Source organism: Diabrotica virgifera, chromosome 10 (genome assembly GCF_917563875.1).
Source record: "Diabrotica virgifera virgifera chromosome 10, PGI_DIABVI_V3a".
NCBI lineage: Eukaryota > Metazoa > Arthropoda > Insecta > Coleoptera > Chrysomelidae > Diabrotica > Diabrotica virgifera.
In genome coordinates, this window is record NC_065452.1 from 10,253,483 (window position 1) to 10,267,675 (window position 14,193).

Sequence of the window (14,193 nt, forward strand, 5' to 3'; positions counted from 1 at the left end):
TGCTACTCTTAACCTTTGCTCGTTCTCTAACTACTTCGTTTCTTATGTGGTCTAACCGAGAGATTCTGCACGATCATCGTAGAAAGTCAATTTCTACTGCTTTCAGTTTTGAAGTAGATCTAAATTGAGAATGTTCTGTTAAATAATGTTATCAGCTGATGTTTAATACCTCAAATGACATTCAAATGATTTCGTGTAAAATACACAATAAGATTTGTAGGTACTAAAGAGGATTGTTGGGAAAAAACAAAGCTTTTAGCTTATTTTAAAAAGTCATGACCGAAAAAATAAGGCGGACTTACAGTGCCGTCGAGAAGTAACTGCCAAAAAAAATCTAAACGTGCTAGGAGACTAAGGGTTAAATAAGGGTATTGGTTATGTATATATCGTTTTCCCTTGCATAATTTACTAGTATGTATTTCTGGTCTATTATTTCTTTCTCCCAATCCATAGGGTCCTATTAAGATTTCATTTTGGTGTTCTTCTTTTCGTATTTTTGCGTTGAAGTCGCCCATTAAGATTACATACTGTGTTTTGTTTGCCATCATTGCTCAATTAATTTCTTTGTAGATTGTCCTGGATGTCATTGTTTATTAATAAGTAAGCCTACGCCGCATACTGTTTGATTTTCATCTCTTTCGTAGAATAGGTTATGGCCACTTTTAGGTACTTTTTAGTTCGATACATTGTTCTCCTTTTTGTCATACTTCTACCTGTCACTGGATATTACTGTCTCTTTATTTTCTTGATTTCTTCTAATTCTAACAGCTTTTTCAATTCAACGTAGGTTGCAATGAACCACTCACTTGTGTGATGTTTTTGAGATGTTTTATATGTCTGTTTCTGTTGTTTCTGATCGAATTTCTGTCCGCTTAAGAATTCATGGGACTGTCTGAAGTTTCAGTGCGAGATTTTGAGACACTATCTCTACTCGCCTTCATAAGAGGTGTTTTAGCCTCAACCTTTCACACTGGCCGGGCGGGTTAACAAGTACCTGTTGGTCTATGGTAGGTATTTTATTTCCCTTCCACCCACCGGTAAACCGAGTCGGGAATTCTCCTATCCTCCACCTGGGGACGCTCTTTCTAGGGCTTACAGGTTCCCCCGAGGGATTATATAGCTGGTTGGGTACAAAATTGATTACCATTCTACTCTTAGATATGTTTGTCTTAAACCCAGCCGTTTTGGTTGTCGCAATGAGTTCATGTGTCATCACTTACTGTTCCTAAATCATAATCTTTAGCTGTAAGGATTATATCATCAGCGAGGACTAAGTTGTTAAAATTCTTCTTCACGTGCCACTCCTAGCAGAGATTGGAAATCATCATGGCCACTGCGACTTTATTAGCAGCGCGCCTAAAAAGTTAAATCGAACTACACCTGAACCATTCACGTATATTTCGAAGCCACGATATTTTTCTTCTTCCCACACTTCTTTTGCCTTGCATGATATTTCTTAAAGGTTCGTACTTTTCACGCCTCATAATGTGCCTCAAATTTTTCATCTTTCTAGTTTTTATCTCATTTATAATTTCGCATCTTTTGTCTAAAGTTTGGAGTACTTGCGTGTTAGTGACGCGGTCCATCCACGATATTTTGAGAATGCGCCTATAGCACCACATCTCGAATGCTTAGATGTTGTAAGTTATTCAACGTTTAGTTCTATTTTTTTGTTTTCAAATCTAAATTCTTAAAAGCTCGTTCCATGATCGAATTTAAAAAGTTTACATGACACTTGATCCCCTTGTCTGACTCTTCACTCTATTTTTACTGAACTTGGTTTGCAACTTGCAGAGGTGATTTAATAAGACATCAGTCTATAATTTTCTAAATTTCTTATACAGAGGGTGTCTGCGTAACTTTGCACCATATGGGAAACTTTTTTAATATCAATTTTACGAAAAAAAGTCATTCTTTATAAAGTGCTCTGCATAGTCTAAAACCTAAGATGCAATCATCAGATATCAAATTTTGTCAACAGTATACGAGGTATATCAAAAAATGTGAATTTCGCTCAAGAGCAAACTACCTTTATATTTCAAAATATCAAAAAATTTTATTATGAAAAGTTATTTGTAATTAAAAACCATATTCAAATATGCAATAACAGCCTTCTACTTGAAAAAAAATATTCTGAAATTTTCCTAAATTACCGATTCCGAACATCATTTTTATTTATTAGACATATAATAACTCTTTTATTAATAATTCTAGGAAAAAAGTTATTCTTCATAAAAATCTGTGCATGGTCTAAACCTCAAGATAAAACCATCAGTTTTCCAAGTTTGTTAATTTTATACAAGGTGTGTCAAATAATATGAATTTAGAAAGAATATAGAAAGAATTCTTTCTAAATTCATATTATTTGATACACCTCGTATAAAATTAACAAACTTGGATAACTGATGGTTGCATCTTGAGGTTTAGACCATGCACAGATTTTTATGAAGAATACCTTTTTTCCTAAAATTATTAATAAAAGAGTTATTACAGGTCTAATAAATAAAAATGATGTTCGGAATCAGTAATTTAGGAAAATCTCAGAAATTTTTTTTCTCGTAGATGGCTGTTATTGCATATTTGAATATGGTTTTTAATTACAAATAACTTTTCATAATAAATTTTTTTGATATTTTGAAATATAAAGGTAGTTTGCTCTTGAGCGAAATTAATATTTTTTGACATACCTCGTATACTGTTGACAAAATTTGATATCTGATGATTGCACCTTAGGTTTTAGACTATGCAGAGCACTTTATAAAGAATGACTTTTTTTCGTAAAATTGATACTAAAAAAGTTTCCCATATGGTGCAAAGTTACGCAGACACCCTGTATATGTTTTCCATCTCATAGGTCTTCCCTTCCGTCTTCTTCTCGGGGATCTCGGCATATCATTGACCTTCAATACTTAAAAGCCTTAAAATCTTCTCAATAATTTCTTCTGAACTTAAATTCAAATCTGCAACCTCGGATCCAATACATCTTGAGTCCTCATAGCTTATACTCTTCCTTTAAATTCCTTCTCATATATTCCATGTCCTCCCTGTCTTGTGCAAAAATGACTTGGTCTTCGGCGAAAAGTACTGAATGTAATATATTCTCTCGTACTGGTATGCCCATTGTTGCACATTTTCGCAGAAAATAGTATAGATGAAAAATTACAAGTTTGCTTTTATATTACTGGTTAATTCTTCTCTTGCTCCATGTATAATCTATCTTTCTATTTGTGCCTGCTTTCAATTCCTTTATTCCCTATATAATTTGCTCATCTCCAAGGCTTCCCTTTTGGTTTTTTGTCTCCCTATTTAAAAATTATATGTAGTATAAAACAAAGTAAACAAAATTGTTGTTTGTTGTAGTGTGAAGGTAGTCCACCTTCAGATGCATCTTCAGCTCCCCTAGATATTTTTGTGGCTAATCCAATAACGATGGACATAGATCCAGAGTCAAGCGCTTTTAATAAGTCACAACGTAACTTCAGATATATTAAACCTCTATTGGGTGCATCATCCAGGTTGGGTAGAGCTTTAGCAGAACTATTTGGGTTACTTGTAAAACTTTGTGTTGGCTCTCCCATCCGCCAAAGGAGAGGTCAGAATATAGTAGCAGCTCCTCCCATGCCATCTATGTTTGCAAGGAATGTTGCTTCAGAGTTAAATCTGCTTTTAGCAGAGGGTTTAGATTGTGACAGGCTCCCACCATGTCCATCAGTGAAATGCAGACTTACATTTTTGATTTGTAGTGTTGGTTTTACTGGTCCAATGCTATTTGATGAAAGAAGATACCCTTACCATTTAATGCTTAAAAAATTTGTGACGTTGGGAGGACAAGAAACATTTTTTAATGCATTTACATGGGCTGTAACAACAGGCAATGCTACAACCGTTGCTGAAATTCAATACTCAGCGCTACCAGAAGGTAAAGTAGATTTTTATATGCAAATGATTATTCTTCATTCCATGTATTTAGGGATTGCAATCCAGCTGGATCCAATGCGGATCCAGCAAAATGTGAAATCAAATAAGGACAAATAAATCAGTCGCAATTCGCAATCAATCTTACCTCTCTTTAACTTAAAATGGCTAGAGCAAATTCTATAATTACTATGAAATTCCAAAAAAACTCATCCTCAGTAAGCCATGGAAATGAAACATAGGGCTTTGCTTGTGTCTGCTGAGAATTGTCACGAATGAAATTCTATCCAAATGAAGTTATCTGTTTTAAGAGTAGTTCATTTGAAGCAAGTTTCATTGATGGCAATTTTGGACCGACACAAGTTAAGTAGTATGTTTGCCTTCCATGAGGCACTGAGGACGAGGTTTTTTGAATCTTATGATAAAAATCAGTCTGTATTCGAAATTTGTAAACAACAGAAACATGAATTATTTCGTTTTTTTTTTGAACGTGAGACCTTAAAAACATATTTTATGTCTTAGCGTCCAACCTACTTCGCACAGAACTGCACATATAGCCGGTTGCGGAGAAAGCCCTTTCGGCCTCTACGCTGGTAGGTTTTAAGGTCATCAAATCGGCATAACCATGGACAAATGATCGCCTTTCACTCATCCGGTCTCATAGACGGTCATTTCCTTTTTCAAAATCATTTGGAATCTTTTTCAGAACCAGTTTCAGAACCAATCTCAAGTTCTTGTTCTAAAGTAAAATTCACGGGCTCCGGATTATCTGGCCCATCTTCTACTTCCATTATATCGTCTTGCACTGTTTCCAAAATCCGAATTTGACTCGTTTGCGGATCCGCGCTGCTGGATCCAGCACGGTTTGCTGCATCCAGCTGCATTGCTTGATGCTGGGTCCAGTAATTGCAATCTCTACACGTATTTCTTTCTTTTTAGGAACAATTGGATTTTTGGATGCTTGGCTAACACTTCTTGAAAAAATGGTCAATCCCAAAGCTATATTGGAATCTCCTCATGTTGTTTCGAGTCGTCCTGGACAAAATTTTAATTTTGATCCATTAAAATATTTACAACAAGTTCATAAATTAGCGTTTGAAAGTATAATGATACTCTGGGGTAAACCTGTACCCTCATATTGTTCAAGAATAACAGAGACTACATTGACCATATTAAGACATATTTTCCGAGGGGAAAGAATCATCAAGGAAAAGATGAAAGGCGATGAGAATAAAAGTGAAGCATCTACTAGCTCCTCTAGCGGCCCTGAATTAGGCAGTGCACTTAGGAATGTAATCAGGGTCAGAAATTTGGATGATGAATTACAACATCTTATGGATATGGGTTTTTCTAGAGAACATGCAACTCAATCTTTGATACATTCACATAACTTGGAGCAGGCAACAGATTACTTGCTCTCTAATCCCCTTCACTTATCTAGAGCTGGTGCTACTGGTCAAATGGATGTAGAGACTGACGATGAACAAATGTTACAAGCTATTGCCATGTCTTTGGGATGTAGCAGTTCTGCATCGCCGGATACTAAAAAAGATACCAAAACTGATTTAAAAGATCTCAAAAAGGAAGAAAGTCCTGCTGCACGTCAGTCTTCCTTTGAATCCATGCTAAATGATTTTACTCAAGATGCATTTGATATATGCTTAAATCTGCTTGACTCGCTTCCAGAAACTGTTCACAAAGTATGTGAGCTTTTAGTTACTTTGATGAAAAGAAATGGGCGTAGTTATAGAGATATGGTCCTAATGGCACTTGTTGTGAAGATTCAAACTTGTGTCACATATATTTACTCCTGCGCATTTGAAAATAAATCAACGATAATGACTTACTATGTTTTAACTGACTCTGAGCTAGCAGCAAAATTAACAAACTATGTTCATCTGTTCATATTACTATTCGAAGTACCATCATATTATGACATGAAACTACCATGTTTTAATGCCATTAATGCTGGTGAGGTAGTCGAACATATTATAGAGTTAGTTTGCAGTACAGTTGGAATGTTGTCCACATTGCAAAAGATGGAGGAACCCAAATGGCTTGCTCCATGTTTATTACTATTAGACGCAGTTTCGAAAGTTGCAACATCTACAACAAGGAAATATTACATGCATAGAACAACTACTCGTATTTGGAGATGGTATGATGTAGTTACAGGGAAGTGGACACGCTATTCTATAAATAATAATCAACTAATAAATGAAGCATACTGGAGTGGAGAACAATTCGTAAAAGTTACTTGTGGTAGAAAAAGGTATACAATTTCATTTTGTAATATGTTACAAATGAATGATGAGACCGGAAATAGTAGACCAATTTCAATGATTCCTGCCACATTGACACATCCAACTTGCAGTAATATTCACGGACCAGACATACCTAGACCATTGCATATATCACTCAATGACAAAGAAGAAAAAAGATGTTCTCTTGTCGCAGATCTTAGCCAGAAGCAAAAACATCAAATTATTATAGCGTGTGTGAAATTATTACATCTTCCAGTAGAAAAGAATCTTTTGCATTCGATTTTACAAATCTGTGTAAGATATACCAGAGACTTTGCGCTTGCTACACTCTTTGTAAAAGAAGGAGGTGTAAAATGTTTGTTAAAAATGAGACAAATCACAGATTTTGGAGGTTTTGGTATATTAGCTACAATTTTGATTAGACATGCATTAGAAGAGCCAAATACGTTAAAATATGCTATTGAAAAGGTAATTAGAGCACGCACCTTAGCCACAATTCCTCCCCCTTATAAAGACTTGATCTATTTATCAAGACAAGTCGGTGGAGCTGTTACTCGCTCTCCGCAGTCATTTTTCCAGGTAGCAACAACTATTTTAAGGATTGACACAGTTGCTGCTAAAGGCGAAGATCCAGAAAATGTGATTCCTTTAAGAGTCGAGCCACCATCTCGAATGAAAGCACCACCATTAGAGGAGCCTGTGTCCATAGAAGTTATCTCTGATTTATTAGATGCCTTATTAAAACCTCTAGAAGACGATAAAGGTATGGACACAAGTGATGATTCATCAGAAGATTCAAATCCGTTTGTTTCTCTTGCAGAAATTTTAAGAAGACATGAAACTGAAAATGCTGAAACCAGCACAAGTGAAAATACTTCCACTAAAAAAAATGAAAGTGCTGTTCCTAAGAAACGAATGTTACCAAAGTCGGTTATCCTGAAGATATTAGCAGACGCTGTAGTATCATTTGGCCCAATTGCAAAACTCATCACTGATTATAAATACAAACCTGATGAATCTGGAACCATAACTGAAGAGACATCTGCACTAGCTTTCATTTTTGATAAAATCTTATCAGTAGCAGATAATTTTTCTGATTTGGATTGTGCTGCTATGGGAAGAATGCTAGTTGCAGCTTTAGCTTCTTCTAATCATTCACCAGAAGCTCAAATTACTTTAGTCTCTGAGGTAAAAGTTGCTCTAACCAGAGCATTATCTTTACCAGAGTCTTATCAGAAACATAATCAGGTTCAATGTATTTGTGACATTATCTCCAATATGATCGACAATTGTCCTTTGCCTCATGCTAGTAGGTGGACAAATTGCAGTATTAGCAATATCGTTAAGCTTTTGATGCGAAGGGGAATATTTAATGATTTAGCCAAGATTACACACTATTTAGATTTGTCATCACCAAACACTGCATTTACTGCAAATTTGGCATTAAAACCTTTAGAATCTCTATCAAGAATTATTAATCAGCCTGCTGCTGCTAATAACAGTAAATCAAGAAAAAATCAACCAACAGCTGATGAGAATCACATTGCTCAAAGTGGTACTTCTACTGAGGGTGCTAATGCCCATGGAGAGGAGATAGAAGATTCTGAAAACACAGAGCATGACCCGTCTAGTCTTGACAACACCACTAGTTCCGGCGAACTCGAAAATGCACTTGAAGAAATGATGGAACACATTTTAGACCAAAGAAGCAATGACACCAATCAAGAATACAATAGCGTTCCAACTAGCAGAGGCAACATGGATATTGATGAAGGAGAAGCAACCGTAAGTATATAACAAATTATTATTTTGTGTAAGATTAACAGCTGTCCAAATTTTCCTGGAGTTTTATGTTTATGTTAAAGTCAAAGCCCGAATTTCAGGCACTCCTAGGTTTGACTAGGCAATCCTCAGGTCTGACTGACGGTCTTAGTCAAAGCCTGAAATAAATTACAGTTTCGGCCTTTGACTAGTCAAACCTAGGAGAGACTAAGTTGGTCAGGCAAAGGTCGAAATTCAATTTTATGAAATCGGGGTTTGACTAGTCAAACCCCGATCAGCTATTAAAATGTCGTAATTTGTTATATTAGGTTTAAGAAAACGTCATTCTTTAATTTTAATATTTATTATTTTTATATGGTCGTAATTAAAATAAAAAAATTAGTGTTTATTATCACATGTTGAGGCATTATGGCATTTAGATTTGCACAATACGTTAGATCTTTTACACATGCATAGTTTTGAAGAGCATTTCTTATTGCAGTAGCAGTTTATAAAGCATTGTCCTCCCAAATTTAGAAACTTTTGTACTAATTTCTCTTTGAGACAGCTTAACGTCTAGAATATCTTCGAAATTAAGTAAATTCTCTTTGCATTCTCTTATTTGATTTCTTGAAAAAAGTGTGTTTATTTTTCCTTATTTCGTATCAAATCTATATAAACCGTCATTTGTTTTATCATCAACTGTGAAAGAAGACATTGCAATCGGAGAAAAAACTAAGTATGTTACACCATAATACTAACGAAGCCCATGGACCGTCGTCACTAGGGGAGGAAGAAAATTGTCAAACAATTCAGATTACTTCTTTAGATGTGGTTTGTTGTATTTGCCAAAAAGAGAGCTCTGACTCACATACGTGCATAATTTGTAGTCTGGTGGTACATGTTGTATACGCTGACAGCACACTTGTGAAGGTGCATACTATGAAGGTTTTGAAAGAAAAGTTACATGTATGCTTTGTGCACACACAGAAAAGATTAAAATAAATAAAGGAAAGGCGATTGAAGGTCTTTATGCCCGGCTAATGCTATGGAACAATTAAGTGAAAAAAAATCCTCTAATTTCGATCGGAAAAACTGTAACAATACCGATCCCTAACTTTTATACAGCCAAAGGAGATGCCCAAATAATTTTGTGTATCATACAAGATAAAACAATAATAATTGATGGTTTATATAGAGTTGGTACGAAATACGGAACAATAAACACACTTTTTTCAAGAAATTAAAAAAGAGAATTTTCTTAATTTCGAAGATGTTTCAGACGTTAAGCTGTCTCTAAGAGAAATTAGTACAAAACAGACTCTAAATTTGGATTACAAGGCTTTATAAACGGCTACTGCAATAAAAAAAATGCTCTTCAAAATTGTGCAAGTTTAAATCTAATGTATTGTACAACTTTAAATGCCATAATGTCCCAATATGTGAGAATAAACACTAATTTTTTTATTTTAATTACGACAATGTAAAAATAATAAACATTAAAATTAAAAAAATGACGTTTTATTAAACCTAATCTAATAAATTACGACATTTTAAGCTAAATCGGGGTTTGACTAGTCAAACCCCGATTTCATAAAATTAAATTTCGACCTTTGCCTAACCAACTCAGTCTCTCCTAGGTTTGACTAGTCAAAGGCCGAAACTGTAATTTATTTCGGACTTTGACTAAGACCGTCAGTCGGACCTGAGGATTGCCTAGTCAAACCTAGGAGTGCCTGAAATTCGGGCTTTGACTATAACATTTACATTACTGTAAATGCCAAATCTGTTGACACGCAGCATCTTCATCGTCATCAGTGGCATCACAGGTCGTGAAGAGCCAAACTCCAATCACAGCTAACTCCAATAGATTTTAAATCGTCCTCTAAGTTCACTTGATATTCAAGTCTCACTCTTCCTCTTTGGTCAAAAACTTTTCTGACTATTGCACCTTCCTCTCTTTCGTGTTGACTGATTACATGCCCAGTCCATCTAAGGCTTGCTGCCTTAATAAATTTTACATCAGGTTCCCCGAAACTTCTATACACCTCGAAGTTGTAACGCCCGCGCCACAAACCTTGCCTTTATTCCTCCATACATATATCCTTCTTACGATTTTTCGCTCGAAATATTTAAGAAGTTTTTGATTCTTCTGTGTAAGTGACCACGTGTCTGCTCCATATGTTAACACTGGTCTTATTAGTGTTTTATAGACAATCACTTTAATTTTTCTGGGTATTTTTATATCTGGGTAACACTTATTGGCAAGCACTATTCTTCTTTTAATTTCTTCGCTGACGTTGTTACCTTTCTGAGAACACAGATGGCTATTGTAGTTTTATGTGTGTTATTAGTTGGATTAATTAGAAATTTAAATTGTAGGAGGAACTAATGAGCACAGATTCTGGTGAATCAGATTCCAATCCATCAGATCAAGTAGACGACGAGGGTAATGATGATAACGAGGCCGACGATGAGAATATTGAAGATGGAGAAGAGAATGAGGAAAATAATTATGATGAGGATGATACTAATGATAGAGGTAGAAGGGGTGCGTAAAATACGATCTGAATAAGGAGTTTTCAATAATCAATACAATTTTGTAGGTTCTGCTAATGAAGGTGGTCCAGGAATATTCAGAATCCGTAGTGCAGCTACAGATGAAGATATTTTAATGATCCATTACAACACTGACGACTCAACTTCCCCTAGAATGATTCGTTGGAATGAGACCGGTAGCTTTGCGATGCCCTTCTTAGAAGATAATACTTCTTCCGAACCTACTGGTACTATATTATTTACTTAATTACTAACTTCTCTACTATAATCACTATGTTTCAGCTATTACTCATCCCTTATTAATATCTCGAATTCCGGAGAATAATCAAAGCACAGCTAGTAGAAATCAGAGAGCTAATCGCCCCAGAAGATATCAGTATCTATTTAACCCCAGAAATCCAAACCCACCAGTGATTTTACAAAGGTAAATTATATTATTTATTATTAAACTCACGATTAACAATTATACTTTAATTTTCAGTATCCGTAGGCTATTTAGACCACATGATCCTCATGTTGGACCTAGTGACAATATATTGGGTGCTCCAGACAGTCGAGAAGCTGCTAGGGTAGTAGTTATGGATAACTTCGGTATCATTCCTTCCAATGAAGAGCAAATTGATTTTGTTGATCAATCTGGCTTTCTCTTTGGGCCTAGTTTGGCAGCAACTTTGAGTCACATACCGCCTGTTTTACACTGGTGGAATATTGAATCTAAGTTACTCGATTTGGAGTCTGTATATGATTGTACGACATACTCATGCAATAGGCTTATCCCTGATTTGATAAAATATAGAAATGAAGAGTTACGGAGTAAGAAAGAAAAAGAGGAAGAATTATCTAAAAAGCGCAAGCGAACCACAACTGATCAAGATCAAGATGAGTATAGTGGTGAAACTGTATTATTTAATTATGATGAGGCTAATACTACTGCTTCCAGAGAACAAAATAAAGAGGATGATGCTGATGCTGAAGCTTATGATCCAGCTATGCCCGTTCCAGCAAATGAAGAAGATCTGGATGGTATTCCTATCGAAATATCAGATACATCTAGTGAAAGAGACGGCCACACTCATAATGACGATATGATCCATTGCTGTCCATTGCAACTAAGTTTTGCTAGTTCTGGAGATGAAAATTCTCAAAACAATCTTTCTGAAACAACCCATACTGCTGTACAGACAACAGATACATCAGATAATATAACACAAAATACAGATGACTCCAACAGTAGAACCGAATCAGAAACAAGGGCAGAAAGTGATTCTTCTAATCCGTTTGAGCTCTCTCTTCCATATAGATGTAACATCATATTTGCTAGGCCTATATCTACTGTATCTACTGAAAGAGGAGGTGATGATACTAGTGCAATACGTGAAGTTATGACAAACTCTCTTTTGCAAGATTCGAGCCTCTTTAGATATGAAGAAACTTATGTATTTGATGAGCCAATTGGTCAGCAAATGGATACAGTATCTGACCAATCTGTTGCAGATCAAGTAAATAGATCAGGAGGTACTAATACAGGAAGTGGAAGAGATACTGACACAAGAGGTCGCGACATAAGAGATGGAAGTCATGATGTCAGAGATAGAGGTCGTGAGATTAGAGGTAGAGATCATGACAGGAGAGAAAGACAGACTAGAGGTAGAGATGACGATCGTGAAATAAGAGAAATTCAACGTGAAAACCTCGAACGACAAGAACGGGAATTAAGAGAAAGAGGAGAGCGCGAATTAAGAGAAAGAGTAGACCGTGAATTTAGGGAAAGCCTTCGGCGTCTAAACAGACAGCGAGAAGAACGATTAATGAGAGAAAGAGAAACAGAACGTTTAATGAGAGAAGAACGTGAAACCGAACGATTAACAGAACGATTAATTAGAGAAAGACAAGCGATGACAATGAGTGAAGAAGTTCGAATAGCAAACATTTATCAAGCAGAACGACGCGCAAACCGAGAAAGAGAATTACGCGAATCGAGGGAAAGAGCAGATCGTGAATTTGGAGAAGCAGTACGACGCGAAAACCGAGCACAAGAAGAACGTGAATTAAGAGAAAGAATACAACGTGAAAACAGAGAACGAGAAATACGCGTATTAAGAGAGAGAGCTGAAAACGAAGAGGGTGAAACAGAAGGGACACGAGATAGGGTAATACGATTAAGAGTTCGCGAACCTATAGATGGACCTGATGAGTCTTCTGAGGAAGATCAAGAACCAAGAACGAGCAATGAACGCCAGACACACACTGCTACAGAAAATATCACCAATACCGAAGCAATTCAGTCTAGTTCCAGCAACACTGAAGCTGAACCAACATTAGCTAGTGCTGCAGTTGTAGAAGCATTAACCAGCGCGCAGGGTACAGAACCACCAGTTATTGTAGCAATAGCTCCTGGAGCAGCCGGTAAGTTTTCATAAATATCTGTATATGGTGTTTGTTTCAAGAATTAATCCCTTAAAATTAAAGCAGTTAGCTTATGACGTGTGTAATTCTATTTTTAATCTTATTTGTCATTACAATGTAATGTGTAATGACTTACAGCTCCCGGAACGAACCATGGCCGGTGACATACGCCGTCGTCGGTCGTACACCCACCTAATCTTTACGCAGGCAGGGTTTCTCTCACCGGCCTTGGTTCGCTCCGGGAGCTGTACCTGTATAGTACTTCAAAGGGCGTTATCTATCGCCTCAGCCATCTAGTTAGTCCAGTGTTCTCAAGAAGCAGAATTGTCTCTTTATATATACGAGAATATGATGTCATTCTTTCATATTTTGGATGATTGTAACTATACGGTTATTTCTTTTATATGTCATTACGGAGGTAATATTGTTCATTACGTACCAAAAAGCATCAACTCCAAGGTTTACAACCAACTCTGATCAAACCTCTCACCTGATCACAACAACCTTGTGCAATTTCCGAGCAAGGATGACATACATCCACATGTGATATTCATAATCTTAAGACATCGACTTAATGTCGACTACTATATAGAACATAATGTAGTAATAATGTAATTTTGAGGTTTTTACACCTATTGAAGTGGCTAGTTACAATTACTTGTACACTGGACGTTTACACTGATGCTGGTCAGTTTGACCGAAAACGTTTTGTACTTCCACTCCCTTATGGATAAATTTTAAGAATTTTAATAAATTCATCTACCTATACAGGGTGTACCTAATATATCGAGAACTAAAGGCAACAGAATCATGAAAATTGGAATACAGGGGTTTGGAAGGATGATCTATTAAATGAAAATATTTTCATCTCTTTGCAACTTCCGGTTATACCGGAAGTTGCTTATAACTTCGTTTTTTTAATGGGACACCCTATATATTTTTCCATTTTGGATTCTATTCGATGTCTTCTTTCTCAAAATATGAGGATTTGTAATGTTATACAGGGTATTTTAAAAGATAATTACGTTTTTTTTATTAATTTCGTAGCAATATTCACACCCTGTAGAATTGAAGTAGTTTGACAACTAAAACTCTACTTACGTTGAAATGATTTTAAATATAGTCTACTATTGTTAAGAATCATTAGTATAGCTAAATTTTTAATTTTAGTATACAGGGTTGGTCGAAACTCGGAATGAGTATTTTCTGAGTTTTCTTAAATGGAACACCCTATATTTTAGTATTGTAATGAAATGATATTTTATGGTACTTTTTTATTTCTTAAGCA

General features: G+C 35.8%; 1 protein-coding gene across 3 annotated transcripts in view; it reads left to right on the top strand.

The window, feature by feature from the left end:
- The window catches only part of LOC114334526 (E3 ubiquitin-protein ligase HUWE1), a 192,570-nt gene that overhangs the window by 101,142 nt on the left and 77,235 nt on the right, over nucleotides 1-14,193 (top strand). For 2 of the 3 annotated variants that reach the window (XM_028284586.2, XM_028284587.2), the window contains exons 7-12: nucleotides 3,361-3,919; nucleotides 4,855-7,964; nucleotides 10,323-10,491; nucleotides 10,547-10,726; nucleotides 10,782-10,923; nucleotides 10,981-12,905. In XM_028284586.2, coding sequence (XP_028140387.1) covers nucleotides 3,361-3,919; nucleotides 4,855-7,964; nucleotides 10,323-10,491; nucleotides 10,547-10,726; nucleotides 10,782-10,923; nucleotides 10,981-12,905 — 6,085 coding nt within the window. The remainder of the gene's footprint in view (nucleotides 1-3,360; nucleotides 3,920-4,854; nucleotides 7,965-10,322; nucleotides 10,492-10,546; nucleotides 10,727-10,781; nucleotides 10,924-10,980; nucleotides 12,906-14,193) is intronic. The other variant, XM_028284588.2, reaches the window with a different exon arrangement.